The 26,587-nt window shown below is 41.9% G+C and overlaps 2 protein-coding genes across 3 annotated transcripts in view; both read right to left on the bottom strand.

Annotated features, from left to right (window-relative positions):
* Positions 1–26,587, bottom strand: part of LOC117595278 (NLR family CARD domain-containing protein 3-like) — a 495,319-nt gene that overhangs the window by 390,245 nt on the left and 78,487 nt on the right. The gene's annotated exons all lie outside the window — the stretch shown is intronic.
* On the bottom strand, positions 6,382–25,998 carry LOC117595280 (NLR family CARD domain-containing protein 3-like). 2 transcript variants are annotated; one of them, XM_034295472.1, is made up of 6 exons: positions 25,840–25,998; positions 11,705–11,821; positions 11,166–11,282; positions 8,736–8,820; positions 8,395–8,623; positions 6,382–8,174 (listed from the first exon to the last, which is right to left on the bottom strand). In XM_034295472.1, the coding sequence occupies exons 1-6, from the start codon at positions 25,962–25,964 to the stop codon at positions 6,382–6,384; spliced, it is 2,466 nt and encodes an 821-aa protein (XP_034151363.1). In that variant the 5' UTR covers positions 25,965–25,998. The 2 variants fall into 2 exon arrangements, with proteins under 2 accessions (XP_034151363.1, XP_034151364.1); XM_034295473.1 differs by lacking the exons at positions 8,736–8,820; positions 11,705–11,821; positions 25,840–25,998 and having other exon boundaries at positions 11,166–11,224.

Below are 26,587 nucleotides of genomic sequence, written 5' to 3'. Positions count from 1 at the left end.
ATAATATTAAAATACTAGATTACATCATTGTCTGGTGAACTTGTATTAATAACATTGCCAATAAATAACACTAGAATGTAATTTACTATATAGAAAATCATCAATGTACTCAGTCAATAAATATACTGTAGATGTAAAAACAAAAATATGTATTTGTGTGTGTGAAGAGAGGAGTAGCAGGAATGATAAAAAACAGACAAAGAGGGGTGGTTCTGTGGACATCAGAGTGTTGAAATTAAGATTAGTTTGAATGGTTGATAAACCTGGAAAGTAGGACTGCAAAGATAATTAGACTAAGTCAACTTACTTATCTAGTAAAAGCTGTTCTGTTACGGCCTTTGATTAGTCAATTATATTGCCAACTAGGCTACACACAGTATATTTGGAAACTCTGAACAGAATCTCACGTTGAATCTAATCTAATCTGAAGTATTTTATATTGGGGTCAAAATGACCCCGGTTGGTTTGACCATATAAATATAACACAAATGTCCTAATATGGGCTCAGAGTTGTCCTTCTCCGTGTACACATCCACTATGATTTAGCACTTAAAAAAAGCATATAGAATAGCCCTGAACATTGCATGGGTCTTTTCAAATAACACCATTTAAAATGTCAAATACATTTGGTTATTGACCAATCAGGACTATATATATCTCTCACACTCACAGCTGTATGGAAAGGCAGACCTCATCTGACTTCCTCAGACTCTGGGACCGATGGTCCAAAAAAGAATAACTAGCTGATGGATTCAGACCATGTTCTCCCCAAAAAACATATTGTCTACATAACCCAGATGTAGGAGATCACTTTAGTTGATGGTTGTGTTTGGACACGGTATGTTCAAAGGTATGAATATATAGACAAACTAGCTGCTTGAGACCACAGAGTTGTGAAGTTTCCCTGATTACGTTCCTTAGTTATATATCATGTTATTTTCATGAACTGATGTCAATTGTGTTACTCACCTCAGAGTCTCCAGTCTACATTGTGGGTCCTTCAGCAGAGCAGAGAGCTTCTCCACTCCCGTATCCTTCAGGTCATTGTTACTCAGATCCAGTTCTTTCAGGTGTGAGGGGTTTGACTTCAGAGCTGAGACCAGAGAAGCACAGCCTTCCTCAGTGATTCCACAACCTGACAGTCTGGAGAGAGATTATCATGATGTCACAAACAGAATAATAGTTCAGAATAACATAAAAAAATCCTCGGACCATCGGTCCCAGAGTCCGAGGAAGTCAGATGAGGTCTGCCTTTCCATACAGCTGTGAGTGTGAGAGATATATATAGTCCTGATTGGTCAATAACTGTACGTCTTTGACAATTTAAATGGTGTTATTTGAAAAGACCGATGCGATGTTCAGGGCTATTCTATATGCTTTTTTTAAAAAGTGTTAAATCATAGTGGATGTGTACACGGAGAAAGACAACTCTGAAGCTATATTATGACATAGGGTTTCAATATGTTAACTTATTACTTCTTAAAAAATGACTAGGTACTGAAAAATAATATGTCTTCACAGTGTTCCATGGTATATCTAATTATTTTGTACCCTTCTCCTGACAGATATCTTTTAACAGTGAGATCCCTCTGATGCTTTAGAAGCTCTCTGTGGACCATGGCTGTTGCTCTGAGATTTAGAAATGTAAGAAAATGTCAGGAAAATAGAACCGCTGAACTTTATTTGTGATTAATCAGAGTCACTTTAAATGATGGCAGGTGTGTAATGACTTCTATTTAACATGAGTTTGAATGTGATTGGTTAATTCTGAACACAGCCACATCCCCAGTTATAAGAGGGTATGCACGCTTATGCAACCAGGTAATTCTAAGGTTTTTATTTTAAGTTTCCCTGATTACGTTCCTTAGTTATATATCATGTTATTTTCATGAACTGAAAGTTTAATGCCATAGAAGTGGACAGGTGATCACAAGATTACTGAATCATTGCTAATAAAATTTAAAATGGTCATTATTTTCATGCTGGTTAAATTATAGAAGAGAACATTTATATTGTACCAGTGAACAGTGGACTTCACCAGATTTTTGGGGACTTTGTCCTGCTGGGAGCTCAGGGCTGGTGGAGGTTCACCCAATGACAACAGTTAGCTGTTAGTCCATTGTTGTAGTGGTACACCTCTGTTGTATTACTATAATGTTAATGATCGCTATGTCATATTACAGTTTTTTACAGTCGCTAGGACACATTTCCCAATACTTAGGTCACATTTTCAAAACTCTTCACACAGTTCTCCAAACCAACTTTCAGCTCGGCACAGCAGTTCATTTCACTTTCAAAATGCACTAATACTACCAAATCACTTCATACATGTCTCAAATCAACTCATTCTTCCAGAACACTAGCAAAGGTTGACAGACAACAAACACACTTTGTCACCCACAAAACAATGACCTAAAAAACACTAACAACAGGTAGCATTTTACAATGTTTTCTTGTGTAAAACAAGGACACATCTCTGTTTATAATTCATAATTCATATGTTACTGGAATGAATCAGACATGATGCAGAAAGCCACAATATGTTTTATGTCTTTTATACATTTTAATTTTTTTGCACTGAGTAATTCCAAAATACAATAATTTGTATACACACCATCCACTGATACAGATATAATAGTAATGCTAATCTACTCGGTCTTCTCCATTTGGCCACAGGTTCTCATCCACATCACATCTTATGTCATCTAGGGCAATACACCTAGGAAAGAATCTTCTGGCATGCATGATCCATCCCTGACAATCTTCTGCTGATATGTCCAGGCATCCAGCATTCATTGCGTCCATGAGGGATATTTGATCATGTGGATGGTGGTCATAAACCTTCCACCTCCATGAGGAAAATAATTCCTCTATGGGGTTGAGGAATGGATAGTAAGGTGGGAGGAAAAGTGACACCATTCTGGGATGGGCTGCAAACCACTCAGTGACTGCACGGGAGTGGTGAAATGCCACATTGTCCCATGCAGTTATAAATGTTGGCTGATTTCTTCTCTCCATCCCTTTCCTCACCTAGCACAACCCTTCCATAGAGGTCATGCAGGAACGCAAGGAGACGTTCAGTGTTGTATGGCCCAATTAGTGGTTTGTGTAACAGCAGTCCATCAGTGGATATTGCTGCGCACATTGTGATGTTGGCACCCCTCTGGCCCGGGACATCCACTGTGGCTCTCTTCCCAATCATGTTCAGAGTTCCTCTCAAAAGGCACAGTGTACAACTGTTTCATCCTTACCTGATGTTGTTTCAGGACTCTACAAATAGTTGTTATGCTTACACTGTGAATATTTGCAAAAGTAACGTTGTCTGCCAAGACTCCATCTCAAATCTCAGTGAGTTTTATGCCATTGTTTCTGATGACCATATCAACAATGGCAGTTTCCTGCACATCAGTGAACATCCTTCCTCTCCCACCTGTGTGAGGTAACTGTTGAGTCCTAAGCAGATATGCAAAAGCAATTACACACAAGTCTATTTACTTCTGTAATTTGCAACTCAGTCAAATGCCCTTGTAGAATACAAGTTACCTGTTGGTTTGCCTGAAAACTCTAACAATAGATGCCACTGTTGAGTGTTGCAGATTTGGCTGCACTCTCTGACCAGCCTCTCTCATTGAGAGACCATGATTTACTACATGATCAATTACAGTAGCTCTGATCTCATCTGAGACTACAGCTCTTGATTGTCCTCTTATTCTTCTTCCACCACGCATACTTATTCCTCGCCCCCTCCCAGCCACTCTTCTTCCTCTTTCAGCCACTTCTGGCTGGGTCCATTTTCTGGCTGGGTCCACATCACAATGCAAAACTACTCAGCAGTTGTCTCCTTTTGCAATGAAATTGAAAGAGTAACAACTGTGTAGATGTTCATCTACAATGAGAATCAGCTGTGATTGGTCCAATTGTTTTTATAGCATCTAATTTTAAGATTTTAAATATATTTCATGAAAATGTTACTGTAGAATTGTAGCAAATTGCTGTCTTATTCAGTTTTGTATTATGTTATTGTTTTGAACTTAAGTTTAACAGTTTTGAAAACAGTATGTAAGCATGTGCAAATTGGCCTGTAAGTACACAGAGTTTTGGCGGTTGTTGTGTCGAAGTGAGAAAATAATGAATGTAATTTGAAAGATGTAGTCATTGAATGCATTTTGTGCCAAAGCAATGATAATTGATCCTCAGTTTAGCCCACTTATACTTCTGTTGTGCTCACCTTGTGAAGAGTTTTGAAAAAGTGACCTAAGTATTGGGAAATGTGTCCTAGCGACTGTAAAAAACTGTAAATAAAACAATAAACAACTATTACTCACTTCAGAGTCTCCAGTCTACATTGTGGATCCCCCATCAAAACAGAGAGTTTCTTCACTCCTGAATCCTCTGGCTGATTGTTACTCAGATCCAGTTCTTTCAGGTGTGAGGGGTTTGACTTCAGAGCTGAGACCAGAGAAGCACAGCCTTCCTTTGTGATTCTACAAACTGACAGTCTGGAGTGAGATTATCATCATGTCACAAACAGAACAATAGTTCAGAATGACACTAGAATATCCTCTGTATATCACATCATTATCATGTCAAATTAAGGACATACTATAAAACTGACATTGCCAATACATGACACTAGAATGTATAGAAATCCTGTATAGAAAATCATAAATGTTCTCAGTCAATGAATATACAGTACTGTTGTTCAAGGAAAACTAAGTGTGTGTGTGTGTGTGTGTGTGTGTGTGTGTGTGTGTGTGTGTGTGTGTGTGTGAATGTGTGTGTGTGTGTGTGTGTGTGTGTGTGTGTGAGGGGAGGAATAGCAGGAATGATAAAAAACAGACAAAGAGGGGTGGATCTGTGCACATCAGAGGGTTTAAATAAAAATTAGTTTGAATGGTTGATAAACCTGGAAAATAGGACTGTAACGATAAATAGACTAAGCCCACTTGCTTATCTAGTCAAATCTGTTCTGTTACGGCCTTTGATTAGTCAATTATATTTCCTATTAGAATATATACAGTATATTTGGAAACTCTGAACACAACAATCACACACATTACTTGAAATATTTCTGATAAAACAGGCAGCTGTGAAATATACAGTGACCCAATACGCAGGTGAAACAATCTAATATATATTCAGTCTAATGTATATTCACGCTGGTTTAATTATAGAAGAGCAGTGAATATTTATATTGTACCAGTGAACAGTGGACTTCACCAGGTGGTTGGGGACTTTGTCCTGCTGGGAGCTCAGGGCTGGTGGGGGTTCACTGTCAGGGAAATTTCTTAAACTGATGTATTCTTACCAATTAAAGGTCCCATTGTTTAGATAAGTAGAGGAATGTGGGAGAGGGGGATCTGGTATTTGTCTAAGGGGGCATTCTTGATTGGTATCAGCAGATTATAGGTTTAATCGTAAATCTGTAGGTTGTCTAGATGCTTTAAGTTTCCCTCAAGTTAACCACATGAGGGAAGACACCATGTCCCTTGTGTCAAGCCCAGGACATGTGATAGAACAAAGGGTGTGTGTTTGAATGACATGGGACAGATGAGCAGCATCTTACCACACCCCTTTTTCCCTCCTTATATACTGATGAATTTCCTGTAATAATTTAGAGATTATTCATTGTTACATTGTAACCTGTGTATTCTCTCCTTGCAAGAATAAACTGTTTATTGTGCATTTGAGTTTTCCTCTGTCTTACCTCAATTTCGTAATTCGTTTTGACTTTAGAAATTGCCATCACATCACCCATTGACGACAGCAGCTGTTTTTAGACCCTTTAGACCTGTTGTATTATTATAATGTTAATGATCACTATGTCATATTAAATGAAAAAATAAACTACTATTACTCACCTCAGAGTCTCCAGTCTACATTGTGGATCCTCCATCAAAGCAGAGAGTTCAATCACTCCTGAATCCCCTGGCTGATTGTAGCTCAGATCCAGTTCTTTCAGGTGTGAGGGGTTTGACTTCAGAGCTGAGACCAGAGAAGCACAGCCTTCCTCAGTGATTCCACAACCTGACAGTCTGGAGAGAGAATATCATGATGTCACAAACAGAACAATAGTTCAGAATAACATTAGAATATCCTCTATATATTACATCATTATCATGTCAACTTCACTTAAGGGCGTACTGTTAAAACTGACACTTGACTATATATAAATGACACACGAATGTAACCTATCAGTGGCGTTGTTAGGCCTGGGGCGGGGTGGGTGGAGGGCTAAGCCCAATAATGTATTGGGATCTCAGCGACGCCTCTGCCTCTTATTTAGAAAATCATCAGTGCTGTCATGTCAGAAAATATACTGTAGATGTAAAAAGAGGGTTTGTGTTGGGGGGGGGGGGGTTGTAATTTGCATGACTGTACTTACAGAGCAGTTCTGCAGGTTTTGATCACTGGCAGCAACCCCAGAAGACCTTCCTCTGATGTGGAGTATTTCTTCAGGTCAAACACATCAATCTCCTCTTCTGAAGTCAGTAACACAAAGACCAGAGCTGACCACTGTGCAGGTGACAGTTCTTCTCTGGAGAGACTTCCTGATCTCAGGTATCTTTGAATCTCCTCCACTAGAGAATGTTCATTCAGTTCATTCAGACAGTGGAACAGATTAATGCACCTCTCTGAAGAGGGATTCTCCCTGATCTTCTCCTTGATGTACTGGATGGTTTCTTCATGACTCTGTGAGCTGCTTCTGGTCTTTGTCAGTAGACCTCGTAAATGTTTCTGATTTGACTCCAGTGAGAGACCCAGCAGGAAGCGAAGGAAAAGGTCCAGGTGTCCAGTCTTACTCTGGAAGGCTTCATCCGCAGCAGTCATGTAAAAAAGAATTTCAGGTATTTTCCTGAACTTAGTTGTTAAGGAGTTTGATTGTTTTTGACCCATTTTCATTTTATTTTTGTTTTTGAATGAGAGAAACACATAGACAGCGGCTAGAAACTCCTGAATACTCAGATGGACAAAGCAGAACACCTTGTCCTTGTTCAGCCCACATTCCTCTTTAAAGATCTCTGTACAGACTCCTGAGTACACTGATGCTTCATTGATATCAATGCCACACTCTTTCAGGTCTTCTTCATAGAAAATCAGATTGCCTTTCTGTAGCTGTTGAAAAGCCAGTTTTCCCAGTGTCAGAATGCTCTTTTTATTCCAGTGTGTATCTGTCTCTTTTTTCCCTTCATACTTTACATTCCTGTGTTTGGACTGAAACACAAGGAAGTGTGAGTACATGTCTGTTATGGTCTTGGGCAGCTCTACTTTATCATCTGTAGTCAATATGTACTCAAGGATTGTAGCAACGATCCAACAGAAGACTGGTATGTGACACATGATGTGGAGGCTCCTTGATGTCTTTATGTGGGAGATGATTCTGCTGGCCAGGTCCTCATCACTGAATCTCTTCCTGAAGTACTCCTCTTTCTGTGGGTCATTGAACCCTCTCACCTCTGTCACCAGGTCAACACACCCTGAAGGGATCTGATTGGCTGCTGCAGGTCTGGTAGTTATCCAGAGGAGAGCAGAGGGAAGCAGATTTCCCTTGATGAGGTTTGTCAGCAGCACATCCACTGAGGTTGACTCTGTCACATCACAACAGCTCTTGTTGTTTTGGAAGTCAAGGGGCAGTCGGCACTCATCCAGACCATCAAAGATGAACACAACTTTGTATTTGTTGTAGTTAGTGATTGTTGCTTTATTGGTTTCAACTGATAAATGATTGATGAGTTTAATCAAACTGAGTTTATCCTCTTTTATTAAATTAAATTCCCTAAAGGGGAGGGGAAATATATATTGGACATCCTGATTGGCTTTTCCTTGAGCCCAGTCCAGAATGAACTTCTGCACAGAAACTGTTTTTCCAATTCCAGCAACACCCTTTGTCAGCACAGTTCTGATAGGTTTGTCTTGTCCAGGTATGGGTTTGAAGATGTCATTACATTTGATTGCTGTCTCTTGTCTTGCTTGTTTCCTGTTTGTTGTCTCAATCTGTCTCACCTCATGTTCATTATTGACTCCACCACTTCCACCCTCTGTGATGTAGAGCTCTGTGTAGATCTTATTGAGAAGTTTTCGGTTCCCTTGTTTAGCGATACCCTCAAATAAGCACTGACACTTCTTCTTCAGGTTAGATTTGAGATCATGTTGGCAAATCACAGCAAGCTCATCTGAAAGAAATAACCCAGATGATATCAATGACGTCTCTATAAATGCTTACAGTATTTTATCAAATAACAGAGAATGTGAACTTTCCTTTAAATGACAGTATTGTAATATATCTGTCTCTTCACTTTGTTCTATGTTAAGTTCTTCAACACAGAAGAGGTTGTTATATGTTGTCTATAATATAATTTGGAACATTCAACAGTAAAGTCAGACAACTCTTACTTTTCTCCAGTGTGTCAGCAAGATCCTTCTGGTTCATTTTCCTCAGGACATGCAGTGTGATCTTCAGAGCCCCCTCTTTGGCACTGCTCTCCTGCTTCTCATCTTCAGGGTCCACACCTTCCTCATCCTCCCTCTGACTATTAAATCCTCCTGGGAGATCTGAACTCAGCATTGTCTTAAACCTCTTTAACTCTTTCTTCACAAACATCATGATATTCTCTTCAAGTAACTGAAAGAAAGTGACTTAATTATCAGAACAATATTAACAAATACACGAAAGATTGACAGATTAACTTTACTTGAGGTATACAAAAACAAATGTACATAACATGACCACATACACTGAAAATAGAGGACAGGTCTGTTTGATGACTCTGGACCGACTGACCACTGAGAATCTCTGACTCTGATCTCTCCTGTTGGTCTCTGTGGACAAAACATGACATTACATCTACACTTCCAGAGTTTTACAGACTCACACACAGTTTTGTGCTTCCAATATCAGGAGTAACAATGTTTTTACAAATAACAATTAATAAATGCTACAATAATCCAACATTGACTATTGTGTCTCTGTAATAGAAATATGTGGGCTCTTAAATCCATTTAACTCACAGTCAAAAACCACAACACACAAAGTTCATCATAAACCTCGAACTGGATATAGTATTGTGAGAAGATGAAGGGAGTCTGGGCTTGAAGATTGTTATTTATGAAGAATTTAACTGGTTCTCTGGTTCTTTTTTCAATATAATCTCAATATAACCTCTGTCATTTGTCAAGGCCACACTACAATTTTAAATCGCAAAGTTACTAAAAGCCATTTGTAAAAAAGGCCATGGTAGTCATCTCCTAATCTGAATAGATATTTTTTAAATGTATTATTTCTGACATAAACAGATTACATGTACATTGTTGCCCCGTGTGTGTGTGATACCGATAGCCGACGTTAGCTTCAAAGCTAACATGTATTTATAATTTAATTAAACTATAAAAACGCACTCACAAAAGAACAATTATATCATACATACAGTCTGCATAGCTTGATGTTTCATACCGTATGTTTTATGAATTCTTCACCTTCTTTATAATGTTTCAAATAATGTTTATCTGGTTCCTCAGTCTTTGTTTAGTTGTCTTGCTCTCTGTCAACTAACTGACTACTAGACAGGCTGGTGAGAACAACAGTAGAGCGAGAGCGGGTTTATCAACTACTAGAGTAAGTGTCTCCCTCTGCTGGCCGATACAAGACCAACACCTCTTGTAAATTAATAAGAATATACAGCACTTCATGTTTTCCGACATTACTGGTTGATAACACAGGGAACCCAAAACGGGCTTGTGACATATAAATGAACAAATGGCCATAATGTTGAATATGTATCAGTAACATAAACCAAAATATTTGACCTTTGTGGGTTTATTAATATAATGCATTGTACCAGATTCATTTAATGCATCTTCATAAATATGGTAACATACTTTTTGTTATTAATCTTAATTATTGATTACCATGGTACAATGTATAATGCAGGTTAACCATTTCCATGATCTATATCTATACAATGGTATAAATGATGTTATAGCATGGTGTTATTAATGGTAGGACCATCATATTTTAAGTCAAACAGCATGATATATTTACATAATTCAGACTCATCCATGTTATCAGTGGAAGTACCTTAGTAGGACCAAATGTTTTCCATATTTATAAGGGTAGACTTTCATAGTAAAAGTTTTATAAAACAGGAAAAGGTATTATGAAAAATAAAAACAACACTATGAGAGATGTAAAAATATGAAAGTGTAATCTTTACTCTGTTTATATTCTGATGTGTTGTAATTCATCATATAAATGTTTTTTTTTTATTATGTAGCTATATTTAAAACTGCTGTTGACTATGCCGATAATAGGGGGTTCTATGCTACATTGTAAAGATTTGGTTTTGCCTGTAATGCTTTTTGTTGAATGTTTAATCCAAAAAGCCCAACTTTGTTTAATCCAAAAAGCATCAGATTATGGGTTTTACTAAACATTCATATAATTACAGACAATCAGAGATATGCTGCCATTAAAGATACTAACCGACCCTCTACCTCCCAAACCACCAGGAGGACACGAACGAGACAAGGTCACAGCGGTTGGGTTTTAGTTGTGGATTTCTCACCTGCTCTCATCACCCTTCTCTTTTTCTTAATAAATCACCCTCCAGGACCTTGAACAATTCTTTTGTGTCCGTTCCCCATTATTATAAACCCTCTGTCTGTATAAAAGCAGTGTTGTGACAGACTGTGTTACTACACCTTTTCAAGCACTATATGGATAGAATTGTACTGTAGGAAGTGGTATATTGGTATCATAATGGTGAGAAAATGCCCATTAACAAAGCCACAACAGAATCAGAAGACCAGTTTCTGAGACTCAACCGCTTGTGTGACAGGCATCTCACAGGACAACAGCTACAAGCACAGCTAAACACTGGTCAAAGTAAGTCTCAGTTTCATTCAAATGGCCCTTTTAAACCAAATTCATTACACCTAATTTGTTAATGTAGAATAATACTGTTATCAAGTTTCACAAAAGTGATACATAAAAAAAATCTAATATCTAAATGAATGAATTCAGAAATTAGTTATATTGTCTTTATGTACATTATGATGAGAGCTACTACTTAATGACATAAAAAGTAAATATTTATGACATCAACTAATAGGTATCCAGATAAGAGAGAGTTTTGTTTACTCACTGATCATGACCCACAAGTTCTTACCTTTGTTCAGTAGAAAAGTCTCCCTCCTTGAATCCTATAGGTTGTTCCATAGACTTGTCACTCTTCATGGACACACAGCTGGGTACAGAGGAGGCTGGTCTCTCCTGATAGATTAGGCTTCAACAAAACAGAAACCAACATTAACTCACCTATCTACTCTGAGATGGGAAACATTCATTCTGTGAATGGTATTTTATTTTTAAATTAATTTAGTAGGCCATTTACTTTCATCACAATTCATTATTATTTAACCCGGACAACCAATGACCTGGTCAAAGGTTTTCAATTTCAGGAGAAAAGGACGACACACAACACAAATATTACTTCACTTATCAACTCTACCCTCTGACAGGGAAACATAACGTTGTTTTTACAGTATTAACCTGCAAGTGGTCTATATAACACAGTGATTTAACTGGACCATGTAGAGCCTATTCAGAAATGCTCAGTGGTTAAATAGTCAATACTGGGCATCAATAGAGGGGACTAATGACCCACTGAGCAATTTTGAATAGTCACCTCAGGGTACAAGTTCCTACCTTTGTTCAGTAGAAAAGTCTCTCTCTTTGAACTGTATAGGTGGTTCCATAGACCAGTCACTCTTCATGGACACACAACTGGGTACAGATGACGCTGGTCTCTCCTGATAGATTAGGCTTAAAAAACATCAGAGACCAACATTATATCTCTCATCTACCATGAGATGAGAAAAACATTCATTCTTAGAATGGTATTCCATTTCAAAAATAATTTAGGCCATTCATTTTATTCACTATTCATGATTATTTAACCCGAACAGCCAATGACCTGAAAATCTTTCAATTTCAGGAGAAAAAGACAACACACAATACAAATATTACTTCAATGGTCAACTCTGACCTCGGACGGGGAAACATAACATTGTTATTTTAGTGTTAACCTCTTCCTGCAGTTTATTTCAGACACTTTGATACTACTATGGTGCAGTGTTTTAAAACTCTCAGTACAAGGCTGTAAAGGTCCCAGCCAGATGGGACTGTTCCGATCCGTGTTTTCTGTGTGTCCTTGGTTTGTCATGTCCTTTTTTGGTCTTTTCTGTTCTTGTTTCAGTTAATCAGTTTATTTCTTTCACTTGTGTTTAGCCCCCACCTGATTCTGTTCTCCTGGTTAGTCTGTGAAATTAGTTCAGCCATTTTCCTGGTCGGTCATTGTTGTTCATGTCACATTTCATGGGCCAGTATCCTTGTTATGTTTTGTAGTGCACGGCACTCTGGTTTTGTTTTCATTAAAAACTCCTTAAACCCTGTGCTTTCCTCCATCTCCAGGGATCATGACAGAATGACCCAAAGCAATGGAGGCAGCAGAGGAGGACGGTAGAGGAACTCCTGGGATGGCCAGATTCTGTTTCTGAGGAGGAGGACCATCAACGGTTGGAGTGTTGGCCAGCCCAGTGGCCGCTCCTCATTCTGCTCTTTCTATGCTCGCCTTGAGAACATCATCCCTGGTATGGATACTCAAATGGACCAGGACGTCTGCCCTTTCCAAATGACCAGGTCAGACGTCTGTAAAGCCCTAAAAAGGATTAACCCCCGAAAGGCTCCTGGACCAGACAACATCTCAGGCCGTGTTCTCAAGGTCTGTGCAGACAAACTGGCTGATGTCTTTACTGATATCTTCAACCTATCGCTATGTCAGTCAGTGGTCCCCACCTGCTTCAAAAAGTCTAAGCAAAAAGTCCTCTGCATGAATGACTACTGCCCTGTAGCACTCACACCAATCATCATGAAGTGCTTTGAGAGGCTTGTTAAAACACACATCACAGACTCCATGCCTGTAACACTTGACTCGCTGCAGTTTGCCTACAGACATAACAGATCTACAGAGGATGCCATTATTCTGACACTCCACTCTCTCATCTGGACATGAGGAACACACCTGTGAGAATGCTGTTCATTGACTACAACTCAGCCTTCAACACCATTGTGCCCCACAAGCTGGCGGTGAAGCTCAGGGACCTGGGTCTCAACACCTCTATGTGCAGATGGATCCTGAACTTCCTGACGGGCAGAACCCAGGTGGTGCAGATGGGCAACACCACCTCCTCCTCACTGACTCTCAGTACTGGCTCCCTCCAGGGCTGTGTGTTGAGCCCGCTCATGTACTCTCTCTTCACCCACGACTGCCTGGCAACCCACGTCTCCAACACCATCGTTAAGTTTGCTGACGACACCACCATCATAGGCCTGATCTCTGACAACGACAAGTCAGCCTATAGCGACGAAGGAAGGTCACTGACTTTATGGTGTCAGGAAAACAACCTACCAGCAAAACGAAGGAGATTATTGTTGACTACAGGAAGCAGCGGCGGGGAGACCACACCCCCATACACATCAATGGGTCTGCAGTAGAGAGAGTTCACAACATCCGGTTCCTTGGTGTCAACATCAGTGATGACTTGACCTGGTCTCATCACTCTTAATGTTGTGGTGAAGGAGGCCAGGAAACAGCTCTTCTTACGCCGAATAAGGAGATTTGGCATGGATTCCAGGATACTCTCCAACTTCTACAGATGCACTATCAAGAGTATCCTGTCCGGGTGTGTCACCGCCTGGTATGGCAGCTGCACTGCCCTCGACTGCAAAGCCCTTCAGAGGGTGAATAAAACCGCAGAGCACATCCCAAGTTCTGACCTGCCATCCCTGCAGGATCTCTGCACAGAGAGGTGCAGGAGGAGGAGCAAATGGATCATTCCAGATCCCAGCCACCCATGCCACGCACTGTTTACCAAGCTGCCGTCAGGTATCAATCAAACTTATCAATCAAATTTATTTATGAAGCCCTTTTTACAACAGCAGTTGTCACAAAGTGCTTTACAGAGACACCCGGCCTTAAACCCCAAGGAACAAACAACAGTAGTGTTGAATTTCAGTGGCGAGGAAAAACTCCCTAAGAAGGTCGAATTTTAGGAAGAAACCTAGAGAGGACCCAGGCTCAGAGGGGTGACCAGTCCTCTTCTGGCTGTGCCTGGTGAGATATTAAGAGTCCAATTGGAATATTAAAGTAAATTTCTCTGGGCAAAATCCAGAGTCAATTTGATTTTAGACTAGGTCAGAAGTATGACCAGGTGGACAAGGACAGGGACAGCAACGGGCCCCCCAAACCAGGTAATCCGCATGTGTGGACCAGGACCTCATCTCCTCCAAAAATTTAAAACTGGAGGAGACTGAGAAAAGTTAGTAGTACATCCCTCATATCCCCCAGCACAATAATATAGCAGCGTAACACCTTGGAAACTGAGACGGGGGGGTCCGGTGACACTGTGGCCCTACCCGGGGGAGGCCCCGGACAGGGCTCAACAGGCAGGAAATAAATCCAACCACATTGCCAGGCATCAACCAAAGGGACACCCACCAACCGCAACCCCCCTGAATGAGGGCCGAGTATTGCTAGCAGCGTACAGCCCAATTGCACAAGTGCGCAACAGAGAGTCAACAACAAGCCAGTGACTCTTCCCCCGAAAGGCATTGGAGGGAGGGCATCCCAGTGGCGACGAGAGCCCACCTGGCAAGACAGCAACCGTGCTGTAGAGATGGGTTTTTAGTAGACACTTGAAAGTTTGCACTGAGTTTGCATCTCTAACCTTAATTGGCAGATCATTCCACAGGAGTGGAGCTCTATGAGAAAAGGCCCTGCCGCCAACTGTTTGTTTAGAAATTCTAGGTACAATTAAAAGGCCTGCATCTTGCGATCTAAGGTCACGTGTAGGTATGTATGGCTGGATCATTTCAGCAAGGTAAGTAGGAGCAAGTCCATGTATTGATTTATAGGTTAAGAGTAAAACCTTAAAATCAGCCCTAACCCTAACAGGCAGCCAATGTAAGGACGCCAGGACAGGAGTAATGTGTGAAGAAATTTTTGTTCTAGTTAGGATTCTAGCAGCCGTGTGCAGCACTAATTGAAGTTTATTTATTAATTTGTCTGGATAACCAGAGAGAAGAGCATTGCAGTAATCTAATCTAGAAGTAACGAAAGCATGGATGAATTTTTCTGCATCAGTTTTTGATAGAAAGTTTCTAATTTTTGCAATGTTTCGAAGATGAAAATAAGCAACTTTTGAGACATATTTTATATGTTCTTCAAAGGTGAGGTCAGGGTCAAGGGTAACGCCAAGGTTTTTTACAGTTTTTTTTGGATACGACCATGCAGCCGTCGAGGTTCACAGTGAGATCTGCTAACAACGCTCTTTGTTTTTTGGGTCCTAAAAGGAGCATTTCTGTTTTATTTGAGTTTAAGAGCAAGAAATTCTCTGTCATTAACTTCCTAATATCTGAAACGCATGCTTCCAAAATAGCTAATTTAGGGGCTTCTCCATGCTTCATTGAAATATATAACTGTGTGTCATCAGCATAACAGTGAAAGTTTACGTTGTGATTTCGGATTACATCGCCCAGGGGGAGCATATATAGTCAGAACAATAATGGGCCCAGAACCAAGCCTTGAGGAACAACAAAGCATACCTTTGACTTGTCAGAGGATATGCAATCTACACTAACAAACTAATATCTTTCAGATAAATAAGATTTAAACCAGGCTAGAACATACACGTAGCCCAATATGGGTTTCCAGTCCCTCAAAGAGAACGGAGTGATCAATAGTATCAAAAGCAGCACTAAGATCAAGAAGCAACAGAACGGATGCGGAACCTTTGTCTGAGGCCATTAGAAGGTAATTTGTTACCTTCACGAGTGCAGTCTCAGTACTATGATGGGATCTGAAACCGGAATGGAGTATTTCATAAATGTTATTTGTCTTTAGGAAGGCATTCAGTTGTTGGGAAATAAATTTTTCTAAGATTTTTGAGAAGAACGGGAGGTTCGATATTGGCCTATGATTGTTTAATATGTCGGGATCCAGATTAGATTTTTTTAGAAGAGGCTTCATTTCAGCTATTTCTTGTGAGTTTGGTACGCATCCGGAGGAAAGGGAGCAATTTATTATGTTCAGCATTGGCTGACCTAGCACAGGAAATAGCTCCTTAAGTAATTTTCTAGCTGACAGTTTGTGGGTTTAGACCTCATTACAAATTTTGTAAATGTGTCGAGCGATACGGTATCAAAAAATTCAAGTGTCCCCATTGACACCTGGTCAGGGAGGTTCAGGAAATTTTTTGGACAACTGAGATTTTGAGGACCATAACTATTTAAGGAGTCAGTTATTTGTTTTCTAATGGTGACGATCTTTTCATCAAAGTAGTTTATGTATTCATTACAACTAAAGTGAAGACCCACTTCGCTTGCTAAGCTTTTCTTTTTTGTTAACTTTGCAACTGTATCAAAGAGAAATTTTGGATTGTTTTTGTTCACCTCAATCAGGTTGGAGAAATAAGCTGAGTGAGTGATTTTCGGTATTGTACTGTACTGTCTATCCAGGCTAGTCTGAATACTTCCAACTTGGTGGAGCGCCACTTTCACTCCAATTTTCTGGAGGCTTGCTTAAGTGCTCTAGTATTGTCTGTGTACCAGTGAGCAAGTTTCTTGTTGCGTATTTCTTTAGTCTTTAGTGGTGCAACTGTGACTAATGTATTTCGCAGTATTGAGTTTAGATCCTCGATTTGATCGTTTACAGATTTATTTACTCTGTCGTTAATGAGCGAACTTGTAAGAATATCAAGGAATTTATTTGTAGTCCGAGAATTTATAGTACGGCTTTTGAAACTCATTGTTTGGGGGGCAAGTGGATTTCTTGTTTTAATGGTAAATGTAATAAGACAGTGATCCGATAATCCAGGATTTTGGGGGGAAATTATTAGATCTACAATATCTATTTCTCGTGACAGGACTAAATCTAAGGTATGATTGTGGCAATGTGTTGGACCTGAGACATGTTGGATGAAACCCATTGAGTCAATTATGGCTTCAAAGGCTTTTTGAAGAGGATCATTGGAGTTTTCCATATTAATATTGAAATCGCCAAAAATTTGATGACTACAAGGTTAGACAATAATTCTGGAAACTCATTGAGGAACAATGTGTATGGCCCGGGGGGCCTATAAATAGTAGCTATGTAAAATGATTTATCGGCCTGGTTAACTTTCATGAGTAAAACTTCGAAAGAATGAAACTCAGTGATATGTTTGAGAGTAAGTTTATATTTACTGTCATAAATATTAGCAACACCCCCTCCTTTTCGGGACGCACGAGGGATATGATCACTAGTATAACCAGGAGGAGAGGCCTCATTTAAGGCAGTGAATTCATTAGGCTTTAGCCACGTTTCACATAAACCAATAGCATCTAGTTTATGATCAGAGATTAATTCATTTACTGCAACTGCCTTTGGAGCAAGGGATCTAATATTTAGGAGTCCCATTTTGAGATGTGAAGTGATACAATAATTTTTATTTTTGACCGAGGTGGAGGAAGGCTTTATCTTAATAAGGTTGTTTTTGTTAGCACTACCTTTAACTTTTTTCAGCTTGGAACGAGTCACAGTGGCAATACGTAGACTCTGGCTATGCTGTTGACAGACTCCACTATGTTAGCAGGCTGGCTAGCAGCCTGACCTGCACCCTATCTCATGTTAAAGCTATAGGAGTGAGACTCCTGTCAATGTTCCTAGATAAAAGAAGAGCACCACTCCAGCTAGGATGGAGTCCGTCGCTCCTCAGCAGATCAGGTCTGGCCCTATTTCTGGGAGAGTCCCAGATTGGACTCTTAATATCTCACCAGGCACAGCCAGAAGAGGACTGGTCACCCCTCTGAGCCTGGGTCTTCTCTAGGTTTCTTCCTAAAATTCGACCTTCTTAGGGAGTTTTTCCTAGCCACTGAAATTCAACACTACTGTTGTTTGCTCCTTGGGGTTTAAGGCCGGGTGTCTCTGTAAAGCACTTTGTGACAACTGCTGTTGTAAAAAGCGCTTTATAAATACATTTTGATTGATTGATTGAAAAAGAAGGCCAGTTATCTACGAATTCTACCTCCTGCGATGGGCAGAACTCCGTTTTCAGCCAGCGATTGAGTTGTGCAAGTCTGCTGTAGAGCTCGTCACCACCCCTAGCTGGGAGGGGGCCAGAGACAATTACTCGATGCCGACACATCTTTCTAGCTAGTTCACACGCTGATGCTATGTTCTGCTTCGTAACCTCTGACTGTTTCATCCTAACGTTGTTGGTGCCAATGTGAATAACAATATCTCTGTACTCTCTATACTTGCCAGTTTTAGACTTCGCTAGCACCAACCCCAGATTTGTGGCTATGTCGGTGGCTCTGCCCCCCGGTAAACAATGTACGATCGCCGGCTGATTCTTTAGTCTAATACTGCGTGTAATGGAATCGCCGATGACTAAGGTTTTTAGTTTTTCAAGGCCACCGGTAGAACATGCCTGCCGATCATTCCCCTCCAAAGACGGCTCAGGCCTTGACTCCGACTCCAGTGGGGAAAACCTGTTCAAAGTCTCAGTTGGATTTAGCAACGATTCAGGTTTAACTGGTCGACAGCATTTCTTCCCAGTGACCAAGAGAAAGTTATTGCCCGGCTGCAGGAGCTGTGCCAGGGGCTAACAAAACTATTGTTTCTACCTGGTGGCACAGACGCAGATTTTTCTATTTCTACACATAATCCTTGCCTGACATTTGCGTCAGAAGCTGAGCCTCTAACTCTGCTATGTTTAACTCAAGACGAACATTCTCCTCCGTGTTGTTGCTGCAACAATTACAGTGAAAAGGCATTGTAATGATACTTAGCCTCGGGTGCTCAGGGGTAAGTAGTTATGTTAAATATGTCCAAAAAGAGTCCCGGTGTAGTAAAGTTGGGTAAGAGGTCAACAGATAAATATTGTGTTGGTAAAACTCTAAAAATAGAATTTTGACCAATTAGTTTATATAGAGTAAATTCAAAAAAGTTTGGCAGGTAGCCAGGTAGGTAACAGCAAGCAGAGTACAGCACGTCAACCAAGGTACAGGAGTATTCAGTCCAAAACTAACAGGCTACGGGACAGTTTCTTTCCTCAGGCTGTAAGGCTGCTCAACTCAGGGACCCCTCCTCTCTTCCATCTATAGTCCCATGTACACCTGTCACTGTATATCATGTACACCAGTCACTTTATATCATGTACACCTGTCACTTTATATCATGTACACCTGTCACTTTATATCATGTACACCTTTCACTTTATATCATGTACACCTGTCACTTTATATCATGCACACCTGTCACTTTATATCATGCACACCTGTCACTTTATATCATGTACACCTGTCACTTTATATCATGTACACCTTTCACTTTATATCATGTACACCTGTCACTTTATATCATGCACACCTGTCACTTTATATCATGCACACCTGTCACTTTATATCATGTACACCTGTCACTTTATATCATGTACACCTGTCACTTTATATCATGTACACCTGTCACTTTATATCATATACACCTGTCACTTTATATCATGCACACCTGTCACTTTATATCATGTACACCTGTCACTTTATATCATGTACACCTGTCACTTTATATCATGTACACCTGTCACTTTATATCATATACACCTGTCACTTTATATCATGCTCATCTGCCAATCATAGAATGCACACCTGTCACTTTTATATTGCACTACGGTTGTACAGTTGTATAGTTATTATTATTGATGTGTGTTTTTTGTATAGTGTTATTATTATCCTATTTTTATATTATTCTTACTGTAACTTTTTTAACTTTTAACTGCACTTTGGGAGTAGGAAAATCAAGCATTGCCATAACTTGTTATTGCAAATGACAAATTAACCTTTTGAACTTGAACAACCAGCCCCATCGACGTTGTCTAAATGCCACACTTTTTGAAAAGTGTGGCATTTAGACTGATAGATGGAATCAATTGAGTCAGTGTACTGGTGAAGGGATAGATCAAATAGACTGATAGATGGAATCAACCCCTCCAAGAACTGCCACCTTAACGTGGTGGAGGGGTTTGAGTACCCGAGTGACCCTAGGAGCTATGTTGTCTGGGGCTATATGCCCCTGGTAGGGTCTCCCAAGGCAAACAGGTCTTAGGCGACGGGTCAGACTAAGAGTGGTTCAAAACCCCTTAATGAAGAATACAATTTTGAGTACCGTGACGTCGCCCGGTATGGCGCAGCCGGGGCCCCACCCCGGAGCCAGGCCCGGGGTTGGGGCTCGAATGCGAGCGCCTGGTGGCCGGGCCTTCCCCCATGGGGCCCGGCCGGGCTCAGCCCGAACGGGTGACGTGGGGCCGCCCTCCCGTGGGCTCACCACCCACAGGAGGGACCATAAGGGGCCGGTGCAAAGAGGATCGGGCGGCAGTCGAAGGCAGGGGCCTAGACAACCCGATCACTGGACACGGAAACTGGCTCTAGGGACGTGGAATGTCACCTCGCTGGCGGGGAAGGAGCCTGAGTTAGTGCGTGAGGTTGAGAGATTCCGATTAGAGGTAGTCGGGATCACCTCTATGCACGGCTTGGGCTCTGGAACCACACTCCTTGAGAGAGGATGGACTCTTCACCACTCTGGAGTTGCCCATGGTGAGAGGCGGCGGGCTGGTGTGGGTTTGCTCATAGCTCCCCAGCTCTGCCGCCATGTGTTGGAGTTTACCACGGTGAACGAGAGGGTCGTTTCCCTGCGCCTACGGGTCGGGGATAGGTCTCTCACTGTTGTTTGTGCCTACGGGCCGAACGGCAGTGCAGAGTACCCGACCTTCTTGGAGTCTCTGGGAGGGGTGCTGGAAAGTGCTCCGACTGGGGACTCTATTGTTCTACTGGGGGACTTCAACGCCCACGTGGGCAACGACAGTGACACCTGGAGGGGCGTGATTGGGAGGAACGGCCCCCCTGACCTGAACCCGAGTGGTGTTCAGTTATTGGACTTCTGTGCTAGTCACAGTTTGTCCATAACGAACACCATGTTCAAGCATAAGGGTGTCCATCAGTGCACGTGGCACCAGGACACCCTAGGCCGCAGGTCGACGATCGACTTTGTTGTCGTCTCATCTGACCTGCGGCCGTATGTCTTGGACACTCGGGTGAAGAGAGGGGCGGAGCTGTCAACTGATCACCACCTGGTGGTGAGTTGGATCCGATGGCGGGGGAGGAAGCTGGACAGACTCGGCAGGCCCAAGCGTACTGTAAGGGTCTGCTGGGAACGTCTGGCCGAGTCTCCTGTCAGAGAGATCTTTAACTCCCACCTCCGGCAGAGCTTCGACTGGATCCCGAGGGAGGTTGGAGATATTGAGTCCGAGTGGACCATGTTCTCCACCGCCATTGTCGAAGCGGCCGCTCGGAGCTGTGGCCGTAAGGTCTCCGGTGCCTGTCGAGGCGGCAATCCCCGAACCCGGTGGTGGACACCGGAAGTAAGGGATGCCGTCAAGCTGAAGAAGGAGTCCTATCAGGCCTGGTTGGCTTGTGGGACTCCTGAGGCAGCTGACGCGTACCGACAGGCCAAGCGGGCTGCAGCCCGGGTGGTTGTGGAGGCAAAAACTCGGGCCTTGGAGGAGTTCGGTGAGGCCATGGAGAAGGACTATCGGCTGGCCTCGAAGAGATTCTGGCAAACCATCCGGCGCCTCAGGAGAGGGAAACAGTGCCCTACCAACGCTGTTTACAGTAGAGGTGGGCAGCTGTTGACCTCAACTGAGGATGTCGTCGGGCGGTGGAAGGAGTACTTCGAGGATCTCCTCAATCCCGCTGACATGTCTTCCATTGAGGAAGCAGAGGATGAGGGCTCAGTGGTGGACTCGTCCATCACCCGGGCTGAAGTCACAGAGGTGGTCAAGAAACTCCTCGGTGGCAAGGCACCGGGGGTGGATGAGATCCGCCCTGAGTACCTCAAGTCTCTGGATGTTGTGGGGCTGTCTTGGTTGACACGCCTGTGCAACATCGCGTGGCGGTCGGGGACAGTGCCTCTGGGATGGCAGACCGGGGTGGTGGTCCCTCTTTTTAAGAAGGGGGACCGGAGGGTGTGTTCCAACTATAGGGGGATCACACTTCTCAGCCTCCCCGGGAAAGTCTATGCCAGGGTTCTGGAGAGGAGAATACGGCCGATAGTAGAACCTCGGATTCAGGAGGAACAGTGTGGTTTTCGTCCGGGCCGTGGAACACTGGACCAGCTCTATACCCTCTACGGGGTGTTGGAGGGTTCATGGGAGTTTGCCCAACCAATCCACATGTGTTTTGTGGATTTGGAGAAGGCATTCGACTGTGTCCCTCGCGGCATCTTGTGGAGGGTGCTTGGGGAATATGGGGTCCTGGGTCCTTTGCTAAGGGCTGTCAGGTCCCTATACAACCGAAGCAGGAGCTTGGTCCGCATTGCCGGCAGTAAGTCAGACTTGTTCCCAGTGCATGTTGGACTCCGGCAGGGCTGCCCTTTGTCACTGGTTCTGTTTGTAATTTTTATGGACAGAATTTCTAGGCGCAGCCAGGGGCCGGAGGGTGTCAGGTTTGGGGACCACACGATTTCGTCTCTGCTCTTTGCAGATGATGTTGTCGTGTTGGCCCCTTCTAACCAGGACCTTCAGCATGCACTGGGACGGTTTGCAGCCGAGTGTGAAGCGGTGGGGATGAAAATCAGTACCTCCAAATCCGAGGCCATGGTCTTCAGTCGGAAAAGGGTGGCTTGCCCACTTCAGGTTGGTGGAGAGTGCCTGCCTCAAGTGGAGGAGTTTAAGTATCTAGGGGTCTTGTTCACGAGTGAGGGAAGGATGGAACGGGAGATTGACAGACGGATCGGTGCAGCTTCTGCAGTAATGCAGTCGATGTATCGGTCTGTCGTGGTGAAGAAAGAGCTGAGCCACAAGGCGAAGCTCTCGATTTACCAGTCAATCTACGTTCCTACTCTCACCTATGGTCATGAGCTTTGGGTCATGACCGAAAGGACAAGATCCCGGATACAGGCGGCCGAAATGAGTTTTCTCCGCAGGGTGGCTGGGCGATCCCTTAGAGATAGGGTGAGAAGCTCGGTCACCCGGGAGGAGCTCAGAGTAGAGCCACTGCTCCTCCACATCGAGAGGGGTCAGCTGAGGTGGCTTGGGCATCTTTTTCGGATGCCTCCGGAACGCCTTCCTGGGAAGGTGTTCTGGTCCCGTCCCACCGGGAGGAGACCCCGGGGAAGACCTAGGACACGCTGGAGGGACTATGTCTCCCGGCTGGCCTGGGAACGCCTCGGTGTCCCCCCGGAAGAGCTAGAGGAAGTGTCTGGGGAGAGGGAAGTCTGGGCATCCCTGCTTAGACTGCTGCCCCCGCGACCCGGCCCCGGATAAGCGGAAGAAGATGGTCAAGATGGAATCAACTGAGTCAGTGTACTAGTGAAAGTATAGATCCAAAAGATGGAAGATTTGCGAAGTGATTTCATACTCCCTTGTATTTTTAAAATACAAAAATACAGTACTTTATTTTGATACGGTATATGGTGTGGCTGCTGTATTTTGCAGTTTTTTATACACTTAAAATTGAGATATTTGGTATCCTATTTTAGGATACATTTTGATCTTTGCCCATCACTGGTGTTAGAAATGTTTTACAGAACACGAAACCAGCCAAGCCTATTTCAGCCGGCCCGAAATAAAAAGCATCGATCGTTGTCACTCTCCTGAGATTCTAACCCGGATCACCCATGTGAAAGGATGTGTCTTTAACCACTACGCCAACAAGCTATACTTCTGCCAAGTGTCGGTATAGCCTCTTGACATTACATAATTCTGTCATGCATTAACATCATGTCGGGTTTGAATATTTTTTGACACCATTAACCATTTTGTTAAAATGAGTAACATTTCTTAAGTTTACCTCCACCACAAATAGTATCTATGAACTGTATGACCTTTGCCACTGGCCGTTTTTAAAGCTTAGTAGCCAGTAATATGTTGCTAGATGTCATTAAGCATTGTGTTAAACTGAGTAAAGTTTCTTATTAAGTTTAACAGCTTATTATCCAGTAATAGGCTTACCAGTATCTATTATCTTCCTAGGAATAGTCATAAGAGTTGAGCAACTGCTAGCGAGACTGAAGATGAACTTTTCCCTGCCAATGCTATTTCATTTCATGCCACAAAAACATTAGTTTTTCTTTCATTTGTGAATGACATTGATACAATAACTATAGGTGACGATAACTGACTTTCTTGTCAAGTGAAAAGACGAGAGAATTGTGGAAATCCCAACTCTTTTACTGCCCAAGGGGTTTTGATAAAGCCTATATTATTACCCCCAAATTCATGCACAAATGGGTACCTTTGGAAATCCACAAGAAACAGTCGCAATGTAACTGTAAACATTTTTTGTTTATGCTTACTATAATGTAGCTATTGAATGTAGTAGCCAGCTAAGTTTCTGTCTATCCTGACCCAAAAAGCATGCACGGATCCTGACCCAAAAAGCATGCAAATCTACAAGAAACATTCGCAATATAACCGTAAAGAGTTTGATTTTAGGCTTATTATACTGCAGATACTGAAGGTTATAGTAGGAGAAGTTTTTGTCTATCCAGAATAAATTTAAATGCATACTTTATTTTGACTGAGGAGATTCGATCGCAAAACTTATAGTTTACAGGTCCACTTCTCTAACCACTACGCTATTTAACTCGGTAGGTCAGTCAGAGATATTTGCTTTCCTAGGCCGGCTTCGCTTACACGGTCTGGCAAAAATGTATTTGAAATGTATTAATTCGTAAAATGTGTGTGTTGTGTGTGGGTGGGTGTACCCAGGTGTGTGTCCCCAGGTGTGTCAGGAAACAATTGACTCACACTTGCACATATTCCCAGGCCACCGTATTACAGCTTGGGTTGGCTTTGACTAAAACACCAATTGGGATTCATCATTTTTGGGCATTCAAAGTTCAAGTTCATGTCATCAGTTAGTCCAAGACCAAATAATGTAAGGCACATGCTTCAAAATGACTACACACAGTAATATGTTTCCACCATGTTGTCCAGGCACATGGACAGTTGTTCATTGGCAGATGATATTGTGCCGACACTATTGATTACTGGCCCCAATAGTAGCCTGCATTATCTACAAAGATGTACCAGTTGTGGTTACTACTATATAATGACAGCAATCCTGTCCTTTTGACAGTATTGTACATAAACAATGCAGTTGTCTTTTGTGGCTCACACTACCAATACCAAGGTTCTGGGTCTGAATCCCATAGAGGTTACATACTAATCTATTGCCTCAGGGAGGTGATTCTTTACATTTCCATCTGAACATAGCAGAACAAAACAACTTAAAATACATACAGTATATCAATCAAGCAAAGTAAAAATGTTTTTTAAGATTATCTGTTGAGTTTGTGTTTTTTGTACTAGGAGTTGTGAATTATTACCACATACTTAATAGTACCAACACTGAATAGTACCAAAGCATCTGAAAAAAATTGTAACACAGATTGATGTAACTGAACCATATTCAGAAAAGCTCAGTGGGTCAATAGTTTATACTGGGCATCAATAGAGGAGACTGATGACCCACTGAGCTTTTTACATACTCACCCCAGGGTAGAGAAAAGCACTATGTGTCAATTAGCCCACTGCAGGATATCATAACATTAATATTACAATGTTATTATAATAACCTCACAATATTGTTATAGTGTTAATCATTTTCATATCAAAAAAGTATTATTATAGTGTTAATATCTGAACATTATTATTATTATTATAAAATTCTTGAAATTATAATCTGACCTTTTAGCTTTGGTTTCATGTTTACCAAAGAGACTCATTTTAGAGTCAGGGCTCTCTTCACCTCTCTCCCCAGCGAGACTCGTTTTAGAGGCAGTGCCCTTCTGTTTCTCCCCAGATAAATACATTTTGGAGGATTAGTCCATTCCTCTTCCCTCTCTTTAAACCTGTAAACAGAAAAAAACATTTCCATGATCAAGACTTAAACTGTAAAGATTACAGAGACAAACTATCTGGATCCGACACAAACAAAAAAAGACACAGCAATAACAAACAGGAACTGATCCTGTTAATAATGACACATTACCTTGAACAAACAAATACACATCAGCAACAAACTGGGACTGATCCTGTTAATAATGACACATTACCTTGAACAAACAAATACACAACACTAACAAACAGGAACTGATCCAGTTAATAATGACACATTACCTTGAACAATCAAAAAAAATAAATGATAATGACTTATATAATAACCTCCATCTTTTCCAGTTTGAAGATTAAATGAAAATGTGCTGCTCCTTCAGATCAACATGGATCCTGTACAGACTTTACATTTGTTTTCATCTGTTACATGGACACTCCTCCACACCTTTATTACCTCAGTCACCAGGAGGTGGAGCTAACAGACATTTCATCTCATTACATTTGTTAAACATACACAGTCTGTAAATAAAAGTTTTTACTTATGGGGCTATAAATAAGTCTATAAAACCAGTGACTCTGTGTCCCCAGAACCATGATTGAA

This window comes from Esox lucius, chromosome 11 (assembly GCF_011004845.1).
Source record: "Esox lucius isolate fEsoLuc1 chromosome 11, fEsoLuc1.pri, whole genome shotgun sequence".
NCBI classification, from domain to species: domain Eukaryota; kingdom Metazoa; phylum Chordata; class Actinopteri; order Esociformes; family Esocidae; genus Esox; species Esox lucius.
The sequence above is the reverse complement of the archived record's forward strand: the minus strand, read 5'-3'. Positions and strand labels throughout refer to the sequence as shown.

Excerpts from the sequence above, each read along its gene's own strand:
- LOC117595280 (XM_034295472.1), bottom strand. The coding sequence starts at position 25,964 with ATGTATTTATCTGGGGAGAAACAGAAGGGCACTGCCTCTAAAACGAGT. Across the intron at positions 8,821-11,165 it reads GACTTTTCTACTGAACAAAG|AGACCAACAGGAGAGATCAG; the intron begins GTAAGAACTTGT and ends TTTTGTCCACAG. Across the intron at positions 8,624-8,735 it reads ACCTGTCCTCTATTTTCAGT|TTACTTGAAGAGAATATCAT; the intron begins GTATGTGGTCAT and ends ACTTTCTTTCAG.